The 20,505-nt window shown below is 39.2% G+C and overlaps 1 protein-coding gene across 8 annotated transcripts in view; it reads left to right on the top strand.

Annotated features, from left to right (window-relative positions):
* Nucleotides 1-20,505, top strand: part of trip12 (thyroid hormone receptor interactor 12) — a 25,586-nt gene extending 5,081 nt beyond the window's left edge. For 4 of the 8 annotated variants that reach the window (XM_023350852.1, XM_023350848.1, XM_023350850.1 and 1 more), the window contains 39 exons: nt 3,443-3,548; nt 4,477-4,613; nt 4,781-4,864; nt 4,958-5,053; nt 5,121-5,272; nt 5,441-5,476; nt 5,566-5,661; nt 5,750-5,842; nt 5,942-6,103; nt 6,781-6,849; nt 6,943-7,108; nt 7,352-7,469; nt 7,798-7,954; nt 8,074-8,227; nt 8,883-9,111; nt 9,489-9,607; nt 9,832-10,039; nt 10,211-10,311; nt 10,402-10,588; nt 10,699-10,840; nt 12,041-12,232; nt 12,430-12,581; nt 12,667-12,824; nt 12,975-13,048; nt 13,160-13,359; nt 13,816-13,943; nt 14,156-14,203; nt 14,712-14,863; nt 15,012-15,154; nt 15,244-15,400; nt 16,096-16,194; nt 16,285-16,399; nt 16,605-16,759; nt 16,916-17,080; nt 17,288-17,452; nt 17,544-17,657; nt 18,053-18,147; nt 18,786-18,889; nt 18,985-20,505. In XM_023350852.1, the coding sequence (XP_023206620.1) occupies nt 3,443-3,548; nt 4,477-4,613; nt 4,781-4,864; nt 4,958-5,053; nt 5,121-5,272; nt 5,441-5,476; nt 5,566-5,661; nt 5,750-5,842; nt 5,942-6,103; nt 6,781-6,849; nt 6,943-7,108; nt 7,352-7,469; nt 7,798-7,954; nt 8,074-8,227; nt 8,883-9,111; nt 9,489-9,607; nt 9,832-10,039; nt 10,211-10,311; nt 10,402-10,588; nt 10,699-10,840; nt 12,041-12,232; nt 12,430-12,581; nt 12,667-12,824; nt 12,975-13,048; nt 13,160-13,359; nt 13,816-13,943; nt 14,156-14,203; nt 14,712-14,863; nt 15,012-15,154; nt 15,244-15,400; nt 16,096-16,194; nt 16,285-16,399; nt 16,605-16,759; nt 16,916-17,080; nt 17,288-17,452; nt 17,544-17,657; nt 18,053-18,147; nt 18,786-18,889; nt 18,985-19,181 (5,225 nt within the window). In that variant the 3' untranslated portion in view covers nt 19,182-20,505. The remainder of the gene's footprint in view (nt 1-3,442; nt 3,549-4,476; nt 4,614-4,780; nt 4,865-4,957; nt 5,054-5,120; nt 5,273-5,440; nt 5,477-5,565; nt 5,662-5,749; nt 5,843-5,941; nt 6,104-6,780; nt 6,850-6,942; nt 7,109-7,351; nt 7,470-7,797; nt 7,955-8,073; nt 8,228-8,882; nt 9,112-9,488; nt 9,608-9,831; nt 10,040-10,210; nt 10,312-10,401; nt 10,589-10,698; nt 10,841-12,040; nt 12,233-12,429; nt 12,582-12,666; nt 12,825-12,974; nt 13,049-13,159; nt 13,360-13,815; nt 13,944-14,155; nt 14,204-14,711; nt 14,864-15,011; nt 15,155-15,243; nt 15,401-16,095; nt 16,195-16,284; nt 16,400-16,604; nt 16,760-16,915; nt 17,081-17,287; nt 17,453-17,543; nt 17,658-18,052; nt 18,148-18,785; nt 18,890-18,984) is intronic. The other 4 variants (XM_023350853.1, XM_014470376.2, XM_023350851.1 and 1 more) reach the window with 3 other exon arrangements.

Genomic DNA, 20,505 nt, shown 5'->3' with positions numbered 1-20,505 from the left:
CTGACTCTGGATGTGTTTGTTTAAAACAGTAGCTGCCATCAAGTACAAGTCAATAACATTTAGGAAGGACCAGCTATTAAAAAAAAAAGATTTTATTAGTTTTTCCCCTTTACCACTAATGCACCATTTGTTCTGAAGTTTAACAGAATTATTCTGCTGCAAATTATTGAAATGTAATATAATTCTTGACTGCTAGGCTACCTGTTAATGGAAAAATAGAAAACTGTTTTACAGCTGCAAACCTGAGTGAAAACTGTATCTCTCCATGGAAAACCCTAAATGTTTTTACAGTGGAGAAGAAAAATATAATTGGCAGCAGCAAAAGTCTGGTTTCACAACATTTAGTTTTGACTCATTTGGGAACTGAAGCTTTTTAACTACTACTTCCGTATTTACTGTCCAGCACAATATTATTCATACCCCTGGCAGATTTAAGGTTAAATTTATTTTTTGTTGAAACAAAAAACTTTTTTCTGATAGTGAAAAGGTAGGAATTGCTTACAGTAACATAAAATGAATGCCATTTCTGATTAAAACAAATATATCTTATTGCCAATAGCATGGCAGTTCATACCGATTTCAATAATGAATATAAGTGTCTTTACTAACATTATAGCAATCAAAAAATTCATGACTTGCTTTTCTGTTTCCAACAATACTTTGATAATTTCTTTGGTGTTTGAAGGAAGGCCTCCATGCCCTCACCTTAATATTTAGCTCTCCCCATATATTCTTAGATTCAGGTTAAGGCTGGACACCTTCAAAATGTTTATCTTACAGTCAGAAGAAACAGAACCAATAAAGTAAACAACCCACTGAAACTGTGCAATAGCCTTGGATCTTTATTTTACTAACAACCTGTCAGTACAGACGTTATGCTCACATTCATGGTGACTGAGCTGTGTTGGAGAGTCTGTTATGGTCTGTTGACCCCCTGTGTTTCCACTGCTGGAACCAGTGCCAAATCAGACAATAGAAATATAAATGCACTTTAAGAAGGACCCTGTGGAAAGGCAGGACATTTGGGATTAACCCTGACCTAAAGATGGAGCTTCATGCTGGGAGGTTGCCAACCGTATGACTAACCATATTCAACATGTTGGGTTGTCTTGGCCTAATATCACAGTGTCTATGATTTTTTTTTTTGAGGCTGCAACAAACAGATTGCAGCCTGTTTGTTGTGACTTGTAGCCAATCAGAAAGCAAGGTGATAAAAACACAGGAGGAAATCTAAAACACACAAAAGACAAAACAATGGCCACTCAGAGTCAAGACATTTTATTGCCTTGGATATTTATTTAAGGGTATCAGAGTTCAGTGGTTTAAATACAAAGCATGCCATCCAATTTTTTTTTTCTAAACAATTTTCATAGTCCATATATATATATATATATATATATATATATATGTGTGTGTGTTTTAATCTTGAAAATGATGCTGTATTTTTATGTTGGCCTGTCATAAAATCCATCGTTTGTGGTGGTTGTGTACCTCTGATATGTGCGTCACCACACAGAATAGGTTAGTAATGACGTCAGGTGATCTATAACTGCTCTGAACCCAGGAGCAACCTGGAGATAATTATCACTTCCATTCAGTATCTTGAAGCTGAGCAGGTGGTGGGAATGTGCCAATAGCACAAGGACTTATTGTATCAGTGCAACAGCTGCCTTTTCAAGGTTTGTGTATGAGCTCTGCCTTCAGCCACTTAAACCTTTGCAGTGAGTCTAGAGGTGTCTCTAAAGTAATTGACTTATGATTATTACATGTTATGTGAAGCTATGCTTATGCTTGTCGAGCAAAAATATCTTTGTTAGAAAGAAAATGGTATTTGCTGTCAAAATACAGAAAAATGGTAAAACAATGTAGAAAAACAATAATTTAAACCAATACCCTGCCTCCAGCAGGCCATATTTTACAGGTAAAGCTTCCATACCATCAGGTAAACCACAATGAAGTTATAACTTTGTGTTTCAAATACCTTAACGTTTTATTGAGGTGAAGCTTAAGATGGTATATAATTTCTCTGTGATTTAAGAATATTTAAACCTCAGAATCAGCACAAATGCTGCATTCCTCTTTTGTGGAACTAGTGCATAACAGGAATACCTGGTTCAGGAGAGGCGAGCCCAGAACACATTATCATGTCTTTAGAAACGTAACCTTTCTCCTTCTGTTTCTGTTCTTCAACCTTTCATCTGAAACTAAATCAAGCGTAGTGTCCCGAGACAGACCACTGATACCTTGACAGCCACGCCAGTTCAGTTATAGTCATGGTCACATGATCCATTAACCGGAATATGTTGTATTTTTTTAAGTAATAGTGAATACTGTTGTTCAAAATGAGGAATTTATTTCTAAGTATATTTTTTTTGTTGCCAACATTGTACTGTTGGAGAGCCATGTAAAGCCTCTATCTTTTTTCTAGCTCCTTCCACTATTATTCTTAGATGTAAGAGAGGAAAAAAGTCAACCTGCATATAGAAGTATAATTAATCTGAACAAAATTGTGTACATTGAGAAGGAGGCAGAGGCTTCTCAGGTTAGCATGGGCTCAGGCTGTTCTAGGTGAGTAAAAGGAAAGTAACTCAAGTGGACTCTGTGTCATGGGCTCTGACCCAAATGGTGAGACCCCTCCTAAGTTGGCTCTCACATGTTGGCCCACCAGCTGACATGAAGTATGTTTGAGGGTAGGGAAGGAGTGGACTAACAACCTGCTTCTCTCAGAAGGGAAAAAGCTTCATCACATTTGGAATAAATTATTCACTCTTTAAATTTTAATATACACTTATATGATGGTGAGTGGGCTTTATAATTATTTTACTTATTACTTTTTAATGCATGAGCAAAAAAATGTTTAACATGACGATCAAATTGAAATGTTTTTGCTTCTAGACTAAATGGAGGTGTAGTTGATTAAGTAGAACTGGTTTAAAATCTTTAGATTTTCTGAAATTTGAAAACATTCAAGATTGAGCAATTCTAAAGAACACAAGATTGAATATCAAGCCAAGTAAAGTACAAAACCATCCTGTGTGCAGTTTATTTGCGCTGAAACATTTTAGTGTTTAGATTTGTACCACTGAGTTATGAGTCGCAGAGCTAGCATGAAGGTTGTTCTGTTGTAGGGCCATGGTCGTGTTGCTATTAATAACCCATTTGGCTGGTGGTATAGGGGTCTAAATGGGCAGCACAGGTTCTGTGCTGTATTAAAAAGAAAAAAAAAGAGACAGTATTCTGCATCTAACTTTGTCCTATGTACTTCATATGGAACCAGAAGGGGAGGGGGAACTCCCATTTGGTTTATTAGATTTTCCCACATGGATAATCTATAAACTATTGTTAAAATGTTTCCTTAAATTGTAAGGGAAACAGTATTCTTAGACTAGTTTAAGAATAAGATCCATCGAAGCAATTGATGCTCATTTTTGTTTTCCCTTAGGTTTGAGGAAATCCACAAAGAAGCGCAGCGAGTCTCCTCCAGCAGAGCTCCCCAGTTTTCGGCGGAGCACACGCCAGAAGACCACGGGCTCCTGTGCCAGCACCAGGTAGGAACTCCTTTCATGACTTTGATTCATTGTTAAAGTGGCAAGTGTTTACATAAAATTGAGTTTTTGAGCTTTATATTATGTTTAATTGTGTTCCCTCATCAAAAACATACCTGGAGTGTTGCTTTAAATTTTTCATGCATGTTTGAGAAACCTGTTAATTTCCCATGGCAGCCATTTGGGGCTCTTACAAAATGCCACCGATTTCCACAAATTGCAAAGTCAAATGTTTAAGACTTGTTTCATTTAAGTCATGTTTGATATACAACAGATTTTTTATTACTAAGATAATATAGTAGCCTGATTTTGCTATAAAATGGTGCTTAAATTCTAGGCATTAGTGTGGGCAAATAACTTGGGATTCTACATTCTTTCCAAGTTATCCTACAAACAAAATTTGCCATGTTAGAATAATTCAGAATGATACAGCAGGAATATTCTTATGGCATTTTTCCTAAATTTTAGGTGTCAACATGCCAGAGATTCCCCTAAAATCCCCAGTACAGCTTTGGAGGAATACGTTTATAACATGGTGACCATGGCGGATTCAGTCGGCACCAAAAATGCTGAAACATAAATGATGTATCAGAAAAATCCACTCAAAAAAGGTTGACTGGTGTAGATACTATTTTTTATTTATTTATTTTTTTTCTGCTGATGAGGATTTCAAACACTGAGTCTTTAATCTTCCATTGACAATATTCCAGTTAACTTGCTGCTTAATTGGTGATGCATGCCACGTCGTTAGTTGGCAGAATGTTTTATATTTTTGTAGTCCACCATCCGAGAAAAACGATCTTGTGCGTTCACTCCTGTATTTAGTTCTGTCTGGGGAAGATCAGATCATTCAGGAAGCATATTGTGTTTTTGTTTGCACTACGTTCCCTGCTATTCTGACCTTTTAATTCGGTTTCTTCTCATGTTGTAGTCGGCGGGGCTCAGGCCTGGGCAAGCGCGGGGCAGCCGACGCTCGCCGACAGGAGAAAATGGCTGACTCCGACAACAACCAAGATGGGGCCAATTCATCAGCTGCTCGCACTGATGAGGCGTCACAAGGAGCTTCAGGTAAAAATTACTGTCCTAAACCACAATTTAGTTTGTGACTTTGACTAGACTCCATTTGTAGAGCAAAACGTGATCACAAAACACAAACAAATTTCTGAGAGTTGTTGTAAACAGGTTGCCACTTTTAAGGTGACATCATTGAGTTTTTATGCTGAATTTCTTTTCAGCTTCAAGCTCAGTTGCCGGAGCAGTGGGCATGACCACTTCTGGAGAGAGTGAGTCTGATGATTCAGAAATGGGAAGGCTTCAAGGTTTGTTAAACTCACAGGTCTTATCATGTAATGGCAATAAAAACAGATAAACATCCTCATTCCATGTACATTGATGATTCCTCCTCACCATAGCGCTTCTGGAAGCCAGAGGTCTCCCACCACATCTTTTTGGACCCCTGGGGCCCCGCATGTCGCAGCTGTTTCACAGGACCATAGGCAGTGGAGCCAGTGAGTACAATCTCTCTACCACCAACAGGGTTCCATCAATTTTACCAACCAAATCTTTGTGCTTTAGGTTCCAAGGCCCAGCAGCTGCTGCAGGGCCTTCAGGCCACAGGGGACGAGTCTCAACAGCTCCAAGCTGCCATTGAGATGTGCCAGCTGCTGGTGATGGGCAATGAGGAAACTCTTGGTGGATTTCCTGTCAAGAGTGTGGTGCCTGCTTTGGTAAGTCCCATTGACTTTTCAAGCTGGATGAAGGATGACAAGAGTAGACTGATTGTTTTTATTTTTCTAAGGAAAAATTCTGTATTGTAGTTGAATTTTTATCTTGGCATGTATTATGGATCTGCTGACAGTTTATTGAAGCCAAGTATCTTCCACTTTCTTTTACAGATTACACTGTTACAGATGGAGCATAATTTTGAAATTGTAAGTATGATTGAGTTGTTTGGTTGTAAGTGAAGTTAGTTTGTTGTTTTTCTGTAAAAACTGACTTCTTTGTTGCTTGTTGCATAAAGATGAATCACGCGTCGCGTGCGCTCACTTACATGATGGAGGCACTTCCTCGTTCTTCTGCTGTCGTGGTTGACGCTATTCCTGTCTTCCTGGAGAAAGTAAATTCATTATACTCCTTCTGCAGTCACTCCCCTGTTTTTTAAAAATATTTTAAAAGCTAATAGTTTTTCTCTTTCTTCTTCGCAGCTTCAGGTGATCCAGTTCATAGACGTAGCAGAACAAGCCCTCACAGCCTTGGAAATGTTGTCAAGGCGACACAGCAAAGCAATTTTACAGGCTGTACGTATTGCACCCACTTTAGTTTTACCCTATTTACTTCCAAATTACTTTATTCTCTAGCATTACTCTAATCTGTTACAAACATGTTTTCCCTCACAGAGAGGCCTGGCTCACTGCCTCCTTTACCTGGAGTTCTTCAGCATCAATGCCCAGAGGAATGCGTTGGCCATAGCAGCCAACTGCTGCCAGAGCATTACACCAGACGAGTTTCACTTTGTTGATGATTCACTCTCACTGTTGACTCAGAGACTTACACATCAGGTGCGTGCGATCAACTCGAGATAAAGATAATCAATGTGATTGGGAGCCTGGAATAAATTTTGTTACGCAATTTGAGATTTTGAAGTTTATATTTTGACTTTACATATTTAAATACCTAAAGATTATATAGAAGGAAACAGGATAACATGTTTTATTTGAATAGTTTTTGCATTTAAATATCTCAAATATTTCTGACCAAACTCAAATTTTGAAATATCTTTAATAGTGTAGGTTTTGTTGGATGTGAAGCGTCTTTTGTCTTTGACCGTCTTCTAAATTATTTTGAGATTGTAACAAATCTTTAAATGCAGAAGTTGCACGTTGCAACTTCACAAAAGTGGCAGTATCTAATAAGTTGTAATCTAAACATATGTATATGTGACTAGCTAGAAAAGCATTGAGAAGAACAGCAGCAGAGAAATTAAATAAAGTTTAATTTGTGGAGTAAGGTTTGCACTTTTTGCTATATTTGCTTAGCAGCAACAACTTCTTTGATGCTGTAGGCAAAAAATCAGAAGGTATTTAAACTGTGGAGATACTGAGTATAAAATGTAATCCTATTTTTACACTTTAATATTTCACATTTTCAACTTTTACCTTATCACTTGGCCGGTGCTTAAAATAATACTCAGAAAGCACTTTCAGTAAAGTATAATGGTGTTTCCTTTGTCTTTCAGGATAAGAAGTCCGTTGAAAGCACTTGTCTCTGTTTTGCCAGACTAGTGGACAACTTTCAACACGAAGAGGTGTGTACTTTCAGTGTTTCTGAAACTGGTTTGTTGTGTCTGATGTTTTTGGTTAACAGTTTGTTGTTTTTCTCCATCTATTTTATTTGGCAGAACCTGCTGCAGCAGGTGGCATCAAGGGACCTGTTGACCAACATCCAGCAGTTGCTAGTTGTGACGCCTCCCGTTCTCAGCTCGGGGATGTTTATTATGGTTGTGCGCATGCTCTCCCTGATGTGCTCCAACTGCCCAAGTCTGGCAGTCCAGCTTATGAAACAAAGTGAGTAACTCACACCTCAGCGGGTGTTACTGCTTTGATTTGTTTTCTCACTAAACTATTAGCCTACAGTAGCATAAAAATTGGATCATTTTTCATGTCTCAAATCTAAACAGTCTTAAATAATTGTAGAATTTTACTTTTGTGCTAGGTTGGCATGAATTCATTGTTTAGCTTGATGTGTGTGTGAAAATAAACTGCAAACGAGAGATTAAAACAAGAAAATGTGTCTCTCCTTCTGAATAGACATAGCAGAAACTCTGCGTTTCCTCTTGTGCGGTGCATCAAATGGAAGCTGCCAGGAACAAATTGAGCTCGTACCGCGAAGCCCCCAGGAACTCTATGAACTGACCTCCCTCATTTGGTAATGTCTTTTGTTTTTGTTGTATGTGATGGTGCCAACCCTTTAAATACAGGGAATGGCATGCAATAAAGCAACTGATTAAATAAAATATAAATTGAATAAAAATATCTTATAATATTTTATTTGTTATTGTTGCAAACCTTACAAGACCCATCTACTTAACATGTCAACTACATGTTCCACACATGTTCATTTTCCTTCCTCCTGAGTTTAAAATGCATATATATTTTTTTAATTTGGCTTCTGCAGCCACAATCACTGCAGGGCTGAACCTGACGTGTGGAGTGGAACAAACTAAAATATTTTCTTTTTTCATATTCCCATCCAGTGAATTGATGCCCTGCCTCCCCAGAGAGGGCATATTTGCAGTTGATGCTATGCTGAAGAAAGGCAGTGCTCAAACAACAGAAGGTGCAATCTGGCAGTGGAGGGATGACCGGGGCTTGTGGCATCCTTACAACCGCATCGACAGCCGCATCATTGAGGTAAAAAAGCCCTTTAGACTCTACGGTTCCTTACAGAATTGCAGTATCAGTGGATATTTGCTTGTGCAACAATGTGAGGCTCATCTGTCTGTGATGCTGATTATTTGTGTTTTCCTCAGACGGCCCACCAGAACGGAGAAGATGAGATCAGCTTGTCAACGCTGGGCCGTGTATACACAATTGACTTCAACTCTATGCAGCAGATAAATGAAGACACAGGAACAGCACGTGGTATCCAGAGGAAGCCTAATCCTCTTGCCAATCCTAACACAGGTTCTAACATTTGTTTTTTTCCTAGATTTGTTTGACAATGAGGATTTTATTAGATTATGAGAAACGCTAGATATTTTGTATGCTCATTAATTGATGGCTTCAATGGGCAAAGAACTCTCAAAGCATCATGCATCTAGTATTTGAACAAGGAAAGAATGAAACGTATAGTATTGTCTATTTTCTTTGCTTTTTAATCACCACTGAATAAGTTAATCTTAGAAATTTTTAAAGCAGTCTTGAGATGAAATTATATTCTTTGTGAAACCTTTTTACTCCTCATATATTGACAGTTGTTGCTAAACCTGTCCTTTTCAACTTAGCTTTAATATGCTGACATTTAAATGTATACAACAAAGTTAAACATAGATCTTTTAGATTAAAAACAAAAAACAACTGAAAATTAAACACAGTCAATTTATAACAGAAAATATGAAGAGCAGTAATGTAAGGTGCATAACCTTTGCATTTAAACACCGGTGGTTCTGCTTCTAATGTGAAAGTGCTCTTTACCTGACGGATTTGTGTCTCAGTGTTTACTGCAGTAAATCTGAAGCACATCCTTGACCAGGAGGCAGGGACTCTGTGATGACCTTGCTTGATGGAGGCAAAACATTCTGACCTAACATGATTCATCTTGTCATAAAAAAAACCTTAGGGAGTCACCAAGAGGTTCGTCGGGAAGATGCAAGAGCCCAGCTGATGAAGGAGGACCCTGAGCTGGCGAAGTGCTTTATTAAAACACTGTTTGGGGTCTTGTATGAGGTCTACAGCTCATCAGCTGGCCCTGCTGTCCGACACAAGTGCCTTAGAGCCATCCTCAGGATCATCTACTTCGCTGACGCCGAGCTGCTGAAGGATGTGCTGAGGAACCATGCTGTGTCCAGGTAACTACTCAGCAACACGATGAAAGCGATCATCTACTGTCTCTACATAAACATTCAGGAGGAGTGAATGCTGCAAATCAGTAACTCGGTGTAATCTACTGGGTTTCCTTAGAAAACCTTTTTTTTAATTGGTTTGAATAATAAAATGAATAATAATTAGGATCAATTGGAATGGATCTTTTAAAATGACTTTTTTGGTAAAGTGCCTAGAGGTGAAATGCTGTGAATTGTCTCTATATAAATAAACTGAATGGATGATAAAGAAGGATTAGAAAGTTTTATTGAAAATACTTGAAGCTTTTCTAACAAAGCAACAAACAATTGACAATTTTAAATTGATTTGAATTGAGAATAATCCGACTTGTTTCCTTCTGCAGTCACATTGCCTCCATGCTGTCCAGCCAGGACCTGAAGATTGTGGTTGGATCTCTGCAGATGGCAGAGATCCTCATGCAGAAGCTGCCTGATATCTTCAGTGTCTATTTTAGAAGAGAAGGTTTGTGCACAAACTTATGGACTTGGAACTGAAAATTAATTTTTGAAAAAAATGTTTTTAACTAAAAGTAAACAGTAGAAATCACTGAACTCCTATGCAGAGGACATAATGAATATTACAGACCGCTTTCATTTTGTTTTTTAGAATTAAAAATCAGTTTGTTAAATTTATGTGGGTGCTTTTCTTGCTTGTTTTTATGACACCATTTATCTTTGTTCTTCCAGGTGTAATGCATCAAGTAAAGAACCTTGCAGAGTCTGAGAGCTTTCTTGTCACTAGTCCCCCAAAGGCCTGCTCCAGTGGTACTGCCAGCCTCTGTACCACAACAATCACCAGTGTATCCACGACATCGGCTAACATTGCAACTCCTGACCTGGGCTCCCCCAGTTTTCAGCATAGCATGGACGACTCGCTGGACCTCAGTCCCCAGGGGTGAGGCTAAACACTCACGACACACACTTAGTGACTCTACAGAGAATTAAAAAAACTTGAAGGGAATCTGCTGTCCTTGCCAAATTGGAGATGCATTTCTTGGCATTTGGCTGTGCAATTTTTTTAAATTAAATGGTTATTTTAAGCCTCTTTCTCTTGTTTCTTACTAAGGCGGTTAAGTGATGTCCTAAAGAGAAAACGCCTTCCAAAAAGAGGACCCAGAAGGCCTAAGTACTCTCCGCCAAGAGACGATGATAAAGTAGACAATCAGGGTAAGTGTCAAAGCACTACTGTGTGGAGTGTTTGAAATGCTCAACCTTTGGAAAGGAAAGCACATTTGATGATATTTGCATAACTGCCAGTCTTCTTTGCAGCCAAGAGCCCCACCAGTACTCAGTCACCCAAGTCGTCGTTCTTGGCCAGCCTAAACCCCAAGACCTGGGGGAAGCTGGGAGCTCAAACTAACAATGCCAACTCCGAGCCATCACGCACAGCTGGAGTGAGTGGTCTGGCAAGAGCGCCTCCCAAAGACTCTATTTCAAATAACAGGTACTTTGATGACTTAATGGCAATTTATATTCGGATTGATCTCGTTGATGTATTTGCTCAATATTTTTGCTTGATTTTATAGTTTTGCTTTAAATGATTTTACTTTGTAGAGATAAAATTAAGGCCTGGATTAAAGAGCAGGCAAGTAAGTTTGTGGAGCGCTACTTCAACTCTGAGAATGTGGACGGCAGCAACCCCGCTCTGAATGTTCTCCAGAGACTTTGCACAGCCACCGAGCAGCTGAACCTGCAGGTACAACATCCACTCTTTGTGAAAACATGCACGTTGTTGAACAAGAACCAGAAAGTAACAAATGGGCAACGGATGAAAAATGCCTGGGACATAACTTGATGTCTTGGATAAATTCTGATGGAAAGGGTTTTAAAACTTGATTAGCAACATATTTTTAATTTCAAACCATTTTGTACATGACACTGTAATGTAAACTATTGCTGAACATTGAAACCAACACAGTTATATTCAAACATTATGATCACAGTCTGTTTTCACAACTTATGACATTAAGAGCTGGTTTACAGCTCACGGTCATCATGCTCCAGCGATGGAACAGGATGTTTAAATTGATGGATAGACAATAGTTCTCCAGGTTTTGATGGATAAGGATAATGTTTTGGAAAGGTGAAAATAACATGGGCAATGAAAAATGGAAATAATTCTTTAGTTTTATGACATGTGAGAACATAAATATACATCATCCAATTTTTAGCTTCTGTTCAAACAGATGAAAGTATGGAAAATGGCCCCATTTTGCCGTTTTACTTAAATTCCTCAAACTGCAATTTCTTTTGAGAATTTCTGCCATTTGGTACAAAAAGAGTATTGTCTGACAATTAGGTCTGCTAAAGCTAAAAGAGTCAGCCCTCCTCCTTTCTAATTTAGAAATGCAGCGAAATTAGCCTTTTATGCCTTTCACACTATTGAAATTCAAAATCAGAGGAAAATTGTAACAATTGCAGATTTGATTTTTTTTAATTTTTTTTATTATCAAAGCAAGTGCAGTTATTTCCACAGCAGCTTTAACCACACAGGCAACTCTGGGCTTGTATCTTCAACACTTAAAATCAGTTTAGACAAAAACTTGCTTGTGATTTAAAATACTGCAAAACACAAACCTGACCAGATTAAAGCCCATAAAGAGCAGCTTTGACAGGAGTGCTCACCATCTCTTCATCCACTAAGGCTGGAAGTGGAAATCTATGCTTCAGATAATTTAGGGAATGAACATTAATATAGTGGTTTAGTACAAAGAAGAAACATTACAGGTTTGGATTGCTAGTGTACAGTGTTGCTGGAGTACCAGATGTTTTGGATTTGTCATTAGACTTGAGACTTAACTCTGACTCAGGAAAAAAAATACTTGTAAACATCTCTGATCTAGAGCATACATTTAATATTTCACACCAGGAATGAAACATTTCCCATGTTTTCCAGGTGGATGGTGGGTTGGAGTGCCTGGTGGAAATCTCCAACATCGTGTCAGAATCTGACGTGTCATCGTTTGAGATCCAGCACAGCGGTCTGGTGAAGCAGCTTCTGATCTACCTTACCTCCAACGCGGACAGAGACCTGCTCAGTCGTGACGTGCGGCTCAAGAGGTTCCTTAACATCTTCGCTGGTTGTCCGGTGAGAAGCCTATTGGGTCATTCCAAAATCTAGATATTCATTTTATGTACGATGACCGGTTTCCTCTCCTAAATTTGTTCTAAATAGTATTTGAAGAAGGTGGGAGCTGTGAATAGACATTGGAGGGTTTGTGATCTGCGTCATGTTTGCTCTCATGCTCTGTCTGTATGTTTTATCATGTTTTCTTTGCTTTACAGCTGCCAGGCGTTGATCCTATAGGTCGTCTGGATCCCACAAATAATTCGGCGTACCTGGCACTCGTGCACAAGATGAACAGCTGTCTGAGCCAAATGGAGCAGTTCCCAGTCAAGGTGCACGACTTTCCCAGTGGCAATGGGAACGGCAGCAGGTCTGTGTGCAAACATCTGGTCTTAAGAGGAAGAATTTGCTTTGTCTGGTCTACTTTATTAAATCAAATATATTTGATTCATCAGGGGATCTCAGGCACTGAAGTTCTTCAACACACATCAGCTCAAGTGTCAGCTGCAAAGGCACCCAGACTGCACTAATGTTAAACAGTGGAAAGGCGGCCCTGTTAAGATTGACCCGCTGGCCCTCGTGCAAGCGATCGAGAGATATCTTGTGGTCAGAGGTGAGAGCTGTCTTTTTTTTTTTTTTCGTCCTTGGATTTTTTAGACAGCTGCATGTAACTGAAATACTAAAGAACAGAATCTTCTAGGGATGTGTATGTTTGAATCTCTGATGGTTCATTTGCATTTTAAATTTATTTTTTTCTCTCTAGGTTATGGTAGAATCAGGGAAGAAGATGAGGACAGCGACGATGACGGTTCAGATGATGAAATAGATGAATCATTGGTATTTTATTACATTTTGCTTTATAAAGAAGCTATTTTTTTCTATTTACTCTTCTGAATTTTCCTTTAACCACATCTGCTATTAATACTTGAACAATTATTTTCCACTCAGGCGGCACAGTTCCTAAATTCTGGCAGCGTGCGTCACAGACTACAGTTCTACATTGGTGACCACCTGCTGCCATACAACATGACGGTGTACCAGGCAGTTCGACAATACAGTCTTCAGGCAGAAGAAGAGCGGGAGTCGACAGATGACGAAGCAAATCCACTGGGGAGAGCTGGAATCTGGACCAAAACGCACACAATATGGTAAAATCCCGGTGACTTGCAGGAATACATGGAGTTCCTTCTCATTGTAGATCTTTATGTAATTTTCCAAGCCTGCATAAGTATGAAAAATGGAAGCTGAGCAGCAAATAGTTTGAATTTTAAGACTTTTTTTGTTTTTATTCAGTTATTTTTTATATCATATTTGATTTTCTGAAAAAGAAAAGGCTGTTTGCATTTTTATAATGTTGGTTTTTATGTTGCTAATAAATATAGTCATTCATACTTGTAGTGTCAGAATGCTAACCCAACTTTTTGGGAATTTTATTGCACGAGTCATCACAAGTAATCACATGACTCAGTTCAGATTTCTCTACGTAATCATCATCTACAAGCTTTTATTGTCAATTTTGAGGTTGTGTTTAAAATAAGTGAGATCCTAGAAGTGTCTTCATCAAAGCCTTTAGTGACCAAATGTTTCCTTTTGTCCTTTGGCAGGTATAAGCCTGTGAGAGAAGACGAGGAAGGCAGTAAGGACTCGGTGGGTGGAAAGCGAGGCAGAGCCCAGACTGCTCCCACTAAAACCTCACCGCGCAACGCCAAGAAACAGGATGAGCTGTGGCATGGTGAGACTGAAAAATGTCCTCACTTCTACAGTTTCTTATTGGTAGTTTCAGTAATGCTTGCTAGGCTGTGATGCTTAATTGACGTAATTTTACTTTTGGCAAGCTACATTGAAATATTTCAGTGTTTTTAGAATTGTAAAGCACAGCAAGAAGTTGTTCAAAAGAAAGGTAAATGCAGATTGCTAATAGCAAAACTTTTTCTTCCATGGTAGGCATCCAAAGCGAAAGCAATACAGAGCTATGTGGCAACACTTGGTCGGGTACGTTATATTAAACTAAGGCACCAGGATCACCGCAGAGACTAATTTTATGCAGAGCAGTTCCAGTTCAGATATAACGTACCTTTAGTAATTTTTTGTTTTGTAACTGATCTAACGATCATTCCATTCATGGGTCAGCTTATTACTGTGAAATGACAATGATGCAGAGGTCATAGGGTGAAATTCACAGATGTGGAGACTTGTAGGTGGAGTTGGACAGATACTGATTCTTGAAGCAAAAAGTGAACCCCCAAAAATCTGAAATGGGTAAAAATAATCATTGACTTATTTGTAAAATATTATTGGCTTCCAAAATAGTAACTGTTTGCATCCCTATTACAAAGTAGCAATATTGTTGGTGTTGCTAACTGGCTGATTCTGCTCTTATTATTTACCTTGTGTATTGTTGTGACTTTAGAATGTTCTTGGTAATGTGTGGTAAAATTACCAAATAACTTTATCAGAACCTGAAGAGCGGGCTTGAGTCTCATTCTCTTTGTCGTCTCAGATGGCGTGTGTCCCAGCGTCGCCAATCCTTTGGAAACATACCTCGCTACAGAGCCACCAGAGACCATAACCTTTGACGACCCCTCTTTAGAGGTCACCCTGCTGCTGAGGATCCTTCACTCCATCAGTCGATTCTGGTTCTATTTGTATGACGTAGGTCACCTTCCATCAGCCGGGATAATAAATGTTTAGGAAGCCTTTATTATTGTAGATTCTCAAAGGAACTGTGGTGAAAATTTGTAATTTAGTATAAGTTGATGTATAAAATAAAAAGACTACATGTATGTTTCCTTGTTTTTAGAATGCTGCGTGCAAGGAAATTATTCCAACCTCTGAGTTCATTAATAGTAAACTGACTGCCAAAGCCAATCGTCAGCTACAAGATCCACTGGTCATCATGACAGGGAACATCCCCACCTGGCTTATCGAGCTGGGAAAGACCTGGTATGTACTTCTCAGTGCTGAACACAGCGATATGACAGTATGAAGTAACAATTGGTTCTCACCGCCTCTTGTTCTCTCCGCCTCTACAGCCCCTTCTTCTTCCCCTTCGACACTCGGCAGATGTTGTTTTATGTAACCGCCTTCGATCGAGACAGAGCCATGCAGCGCCTGCTGGACACAAACCCCGAGATCAACCAATCAGATTCTCAGGACAGCAGAGTCGCACCACGTCTGGATAGGAAAAAGGTGCGGTTTGCATCACTGAACCAGTAACCTAGAGATGCATCGATCAGAGAGGAGAAATCCTAAATTTCACTTGATCCTCTATAATCAGTGATTTAATGATCAAACACCAATAAATCTGATCAAATCTTCAATCCACATCTTGCACTATGATTCATGTTAAAGTTTAATCAAACAAAGATTTGGGACCCATCCATTGATGCATAAATGATATATTCTTGTAATTGAATTCAAAACTGCTGCCTCCAAATCCTGTGAAATTTTTGAAACTGCATTGTGTTTAACCAGACACAACATTTCGCAGTGGGTAACTAGATATGGTCAACCTGACTGTAAATGCCGTTATTATTAGTTGAATCCTGAATGGAGCATGAAAGCAGACGGTTTACTTGATAAAAGAGGACAAAAAAGTCAGGCGACGCTCTCAGCTGCAGTTACACTGCATGACTTTCAGAGAACATTTTTGACCTTGCTTGATATTTGTGGTGGGTGGTCTTTGGTAGAGAGAGCCCTAACTCTTTCTAAATGATCAGACCAGCCATTTATCATTCATCTTCCTGTAAAAGCCTGATTGGTGCGCCTCGACACAGAAAATGTGCCATTACATCAAACTGTTCAAATTTCTGTAATGTCAGTCCTCTTGTTGTAGTGTTTTTTTTTTTTTTTTTTGGGTCATTTACTTTTGTGTCTCATTCCAGAGAACTATAAACCGTGAGGATCTATTAAAACAGGCAGAGTCTGTGATGCAGGACCTTGGCAGCTCCAGGGCAATGCTGGAGATTCAGTATGAGAATGAGGTATTTTATTTCTTTTTTTCTCTGTTAACTGGAACATGTGTCCCGTCTTGTATCTCTTTGAAGCAGAACTGAGGTGATGTTTTGTTCCAGGTGGGCACGGGTCTCGGTCCCACGCAGGAGTTCTACGCTCTGGTGTCTCAGGAGCTTCAGAGAGCGGATCTTGGTCTTTGGAGAGGCGAAGAGATTACTCTGGCCAATCCTAAAGGTGCCAACCCTCTGGAACATTTAACCTTTTCTTAATAGACATCAGATATGCGATTCTGTTACCGAGCAAAGTGCCAGAGATGATCAGATTACAAAGTTTAAAAAAAAAAGTGTTTTTGTAGTTGATTAAAAAAAATACTTATTGTAGTTTTAGTTATCTGGTCTCTATGGTAACAGTGCCTGTCTTTGTCCATGTTTCTCCTCAGGAAACCAAGAGGGCACTAAGTACATGTTCAACTCCAGAGGATTGTTTGCTGTTCCCTTTGGCAGAACAACAAAACCAGCACACATAGCCAAAATTAAAATGAAGTTCCGTTTCTTAGGGAAGTTGATGGCCAAAGCAATTATGGACTTTAGACTGGTACTAAACTCTGTTTTCTATCTTTGTCTGTAGAATCAGTCTTTGAACTCCTTGAGTGCATATAGACTTGTTTTCAAACTTGCTTTGTGTTTCACACCTCAAGTTTTTGTCTAAATGAGCGTCCCTGAACCGTTTCACAAATGTTCCTTACTGTAGCTGGATCTGCCGTTGGGGCTTCCGTTTTATAAGTGGATGCTGCGACACGAGACGTCTATAAGCTCTCACGACTTGATGAACATTGATCCAAGTGTGGCCAAGTCCATCCAGCACCTGGAGGATATCATTCGTCAGAAGAAGAGGTTGGAACAGGACCGATCACAGGTAAAGTCACAGCCTGGAGGATTTCCTTTTTGTTAGTTCGTTACACTGCAAAGGAACGTTGGGATGCTGTGTTTCCAGATTCCTAAAACCCACTCAACGTAGCCTCACATTCACATGAACTTGTATGTTTTTTTTTTTTTTTGTTTGTTTTTTTTCCCCTCCCTTTTTCACATGTTTACAAGAGTTTGTCTGTGTTTGTGTTTCCAGACCAGAGAAACCCTCCAGCAGGCCCTAGAGAGCCTGAACATGAACGGCTGCTCGGTGGAGGACCTGGGCTTGGACTTCACTCTGCCTGGCTTCCCAAACATTGAACTGAAAAAGGGCGGAAAAGACGTGCCAGTCACAATCTACAACCTCGAGGAGTACCTCAGGGTACAGCACTGCTGTGTCTCACAGTTTTATTTTTTTTAGTTTTCTTGAGGTTTATGATTTTATTCTTACTTTGAGTTTTGCATCGTTTTAGTTGGTGGTGTACTGGACCTTAAATGAAGGAGTATCAAGACAGTTTGACTCATTCAGGGAAGGGTTTGAGTCAGTCTTCCCTTTGCATCACCTGCAGTATTTCTACCCTGAAGAGGTAAGAAACGTCACCATTTCCCACTTTTGACTTATTGGATTTTTCTGTCCTCTAAGCAATGTTTGTTTGAGGATATTTAAATCTGCTATATTAGAGGGAACAATTTACGTGAAATGATATCCCAAAGTTTTTGCTGTTTTAGTTATGATGATGAGATGTATTTTAAAAAACACCTATTTTGTTATAAATGTTACCTGATGCAGTTGTTGCTTCAGAAACAAAAAAAGTGACGTTTTCCCACTGGTTACAAAATGCAGTGTACATGTATTGCTAAATGTTGCAAGTTTTTTCCCTTGTGAACTGCTAAATAAATGAATTTGTCTTTTTGTTCAGTAATAGGAAAAAAAATTGTATCTAAAATTGCATTTTTTAATTTTCTTCCATATTTGTTTTAGCTGGACCAGTTGCTGTGTGGAAGTAAATCAGAGACATGGGATGTGAAGACGCTGATGGAGTGCTGTCGACCGGACCACGGCTACACGCATGACAGGTAGGATTCATTTATGATGCAGTTTGATGACAGCTCCGTTCAGCTCTTACCCCAACTCATTAATTTGGCTTTAAATTATTAAGTGTTTGTGCGTTTCAGCTTTACTAGCCCTAAACATGCAGCTAGAGCTACAATGCAGTCAAATATGCTTAGATTAAAGCATATTGTGTAATCTGTACTAAGTTCTCTTTCTTTCTCTCTTTACAATTATGCACTTTGTTTTAGAACAACAATCACACAATAAACTAGAGGTGCGAAACATTTTTTGCCGCTTCCTGATTTCTGATTATTTGCATGCTTATCAGACTCCAGCGTTGAAGGACATCTGGACTTCATTTAAAAGCTGCATTTTGTGTTTACTTCTATTGTCTGACTTTAAATTGTTTAGATTTTCTGAAACATTTAAATGTCAAACATGCAAAAAATAGGAAATCAGGAAGAGGTCCATCCCGCTGTGCAAGTTTTTACTGTGACAAACTTTGGAAAAGTTGATTGGATATGAATACATGAGCAGAGCACACTAATCAGCCTGATGATATTTAGTACAACATCACATTCCGCCTGATTTAAGCTACAATTTACGGAGGCATATGTATAATTCTCTTCTTCGATGTTCACATTCTTTGTTCTTGTTCCAGCCGGGCCATCCGGTTCCTTTTCGAGGTGTTGAGCAGCTTCGATGCCGAGCAGCAGCGGCTCTTTCTCCAGTTTGTTACTGGAAGCCCGAGGCTGCCTGTCGGAGGTGAATAAAACAAACAAACAAAAAAAAAAGAGTATCAGCTAAACAAGCCTGCGCTGTAATTTTCCTCACATTAACGTGGATGTCGTCATCGGCAGGTTTCCGGAGCCTCAACCCCCCTCTGACAATTGTGAGGAAGACATTCGAGTCAACGGAGAATCCCGACGACTTCCTGCCCTCGGTCATGACCTGCGTCAACTACCTGAAGCTGCCTGACTACTCCAGCATAGAGATCATGCGAGAAAAACTTTTGATTGCTGCTCGCGAGGGCCAGCAGTCGTTCCACCTTTCCTGATCTCACCACCTCTCAAATACAAATGCCTTCTTCAGCAACTGATAAAATCATTACTTCCTTAAGTTTTGTTTTGTAATCTCACACACTGAGGCTATGGGGATGGCCTTGTTGTTGGAGAAAGCAGCTTGCAGAAAAAGTTAAGACTTTAAATATATATTTGCTGCCCCTTGTCTCTCCGAAAAAAGGAAAAAATTATTAAAACAAAAATGTGGAAGTGTTTCCACGACTCAGAACATAAGATATAAAAAGAGAGAATAAAACCTATATCAGTAGTGTTAAAAAAAATGAAAACATCTGGGTGACATTCTAAATTGCATTGCTATGTGATATTTAAAAAAAAAAAAAGAAAAAAAAAGGGATGTCTCCTCTCCAGCGTGGCGGACAGCTTACTGGGTGTTTGGGGAAGAAGGGGAGGGCGATTTCATTGAGCAGGCTAGGTTTACTTTAGCTCCAAAGATCATTTGTACAGACAAATTTGCAGACTTTGCTCATTCTACACATTTGATAGAATAGTTCTTTGTTTTCATGTCTCCCCCTCAGTTCATATGTTGGCATTTTGTTCTGTATTATATCGGCCCCCAGTCTGTGTGTTGCATTTTGGTTCGGCTTCCTCCCCCTCTGTGTGTCTTTGCTTCCAGTGTTGAAAACGAGAGTTGCCGTTGGTTGAATGCAGGTAGTGATAAGATCATATTATCCTTTTAATTTTTTTTCTCCCCCCCCCAAACACCATCTACCCAAGTTGGGACTGTGTTCTGGCCTCCTTTTTATTATAGAGAGCTTCAGCTTAAATGAAGAGTTGTAACCTATGTGTTGACCAGGTAAATTTGTTTTGCTCTTATTTTGATAGAGTTAGTGTCTTTCTGTTTGGCCCTACAGGACGTGTAGGGTGATGTTGGTAGACCAAGCTCTGAGCAACCTTCAACACATAAAATGTAGCTGGGCACAAAAATAATTGGCTGGTCTCATTTTATCGTTTCTTGGCCAGATAGCATTTCAAGTTCATTTATGGAATAAAGTATATATGCAGTTTCACACCATGTTTGAGGTGGGAATGTCTGCTTTACCTTTTTTTTTTTTTTTAATTTTCTATATTGTCTTTTTTTTTTTTCTTGCTGTAGTTGATTATATATTTTTTTTTTTCTTTGCACTGCTGGCTTGGAACAAACCGTGGTGTGCACTTGCAGTCTGTGGCCAGGGGAGGGCGCCACTGTATGCTCTCCTGGCCCAATCGTTCATGTGCTGGTTTCTAAGATCTGCAATAATTTACTTGCATCAGGTTCATGTTTTTACCTGAACATAAATAAAGTAACTGTTTGACTCATTG

This window comes from Xiphophorus maculatus, chromosome 18 (genome assembly GCF_002775205.1).
Source record: "Xiphophorus maculatus strain JP 163 A chromosome 18, X_maculatus-5.0-male, whole genome shotgun sequence".
Taxonomy (NCBI): domain Eukaryota; kingdom Metazoa; phylum Chordata; class Actinopteri; order Cyprinodontiformes; family Poeciliidae; genus Xiphophorus; species Xiphophorus maculatus.
The sequence above is the reverse complement of the archived record's forward strand: the minus strand, read 5'-3'. Positions and strand labels throughout refer to the sequence as shown.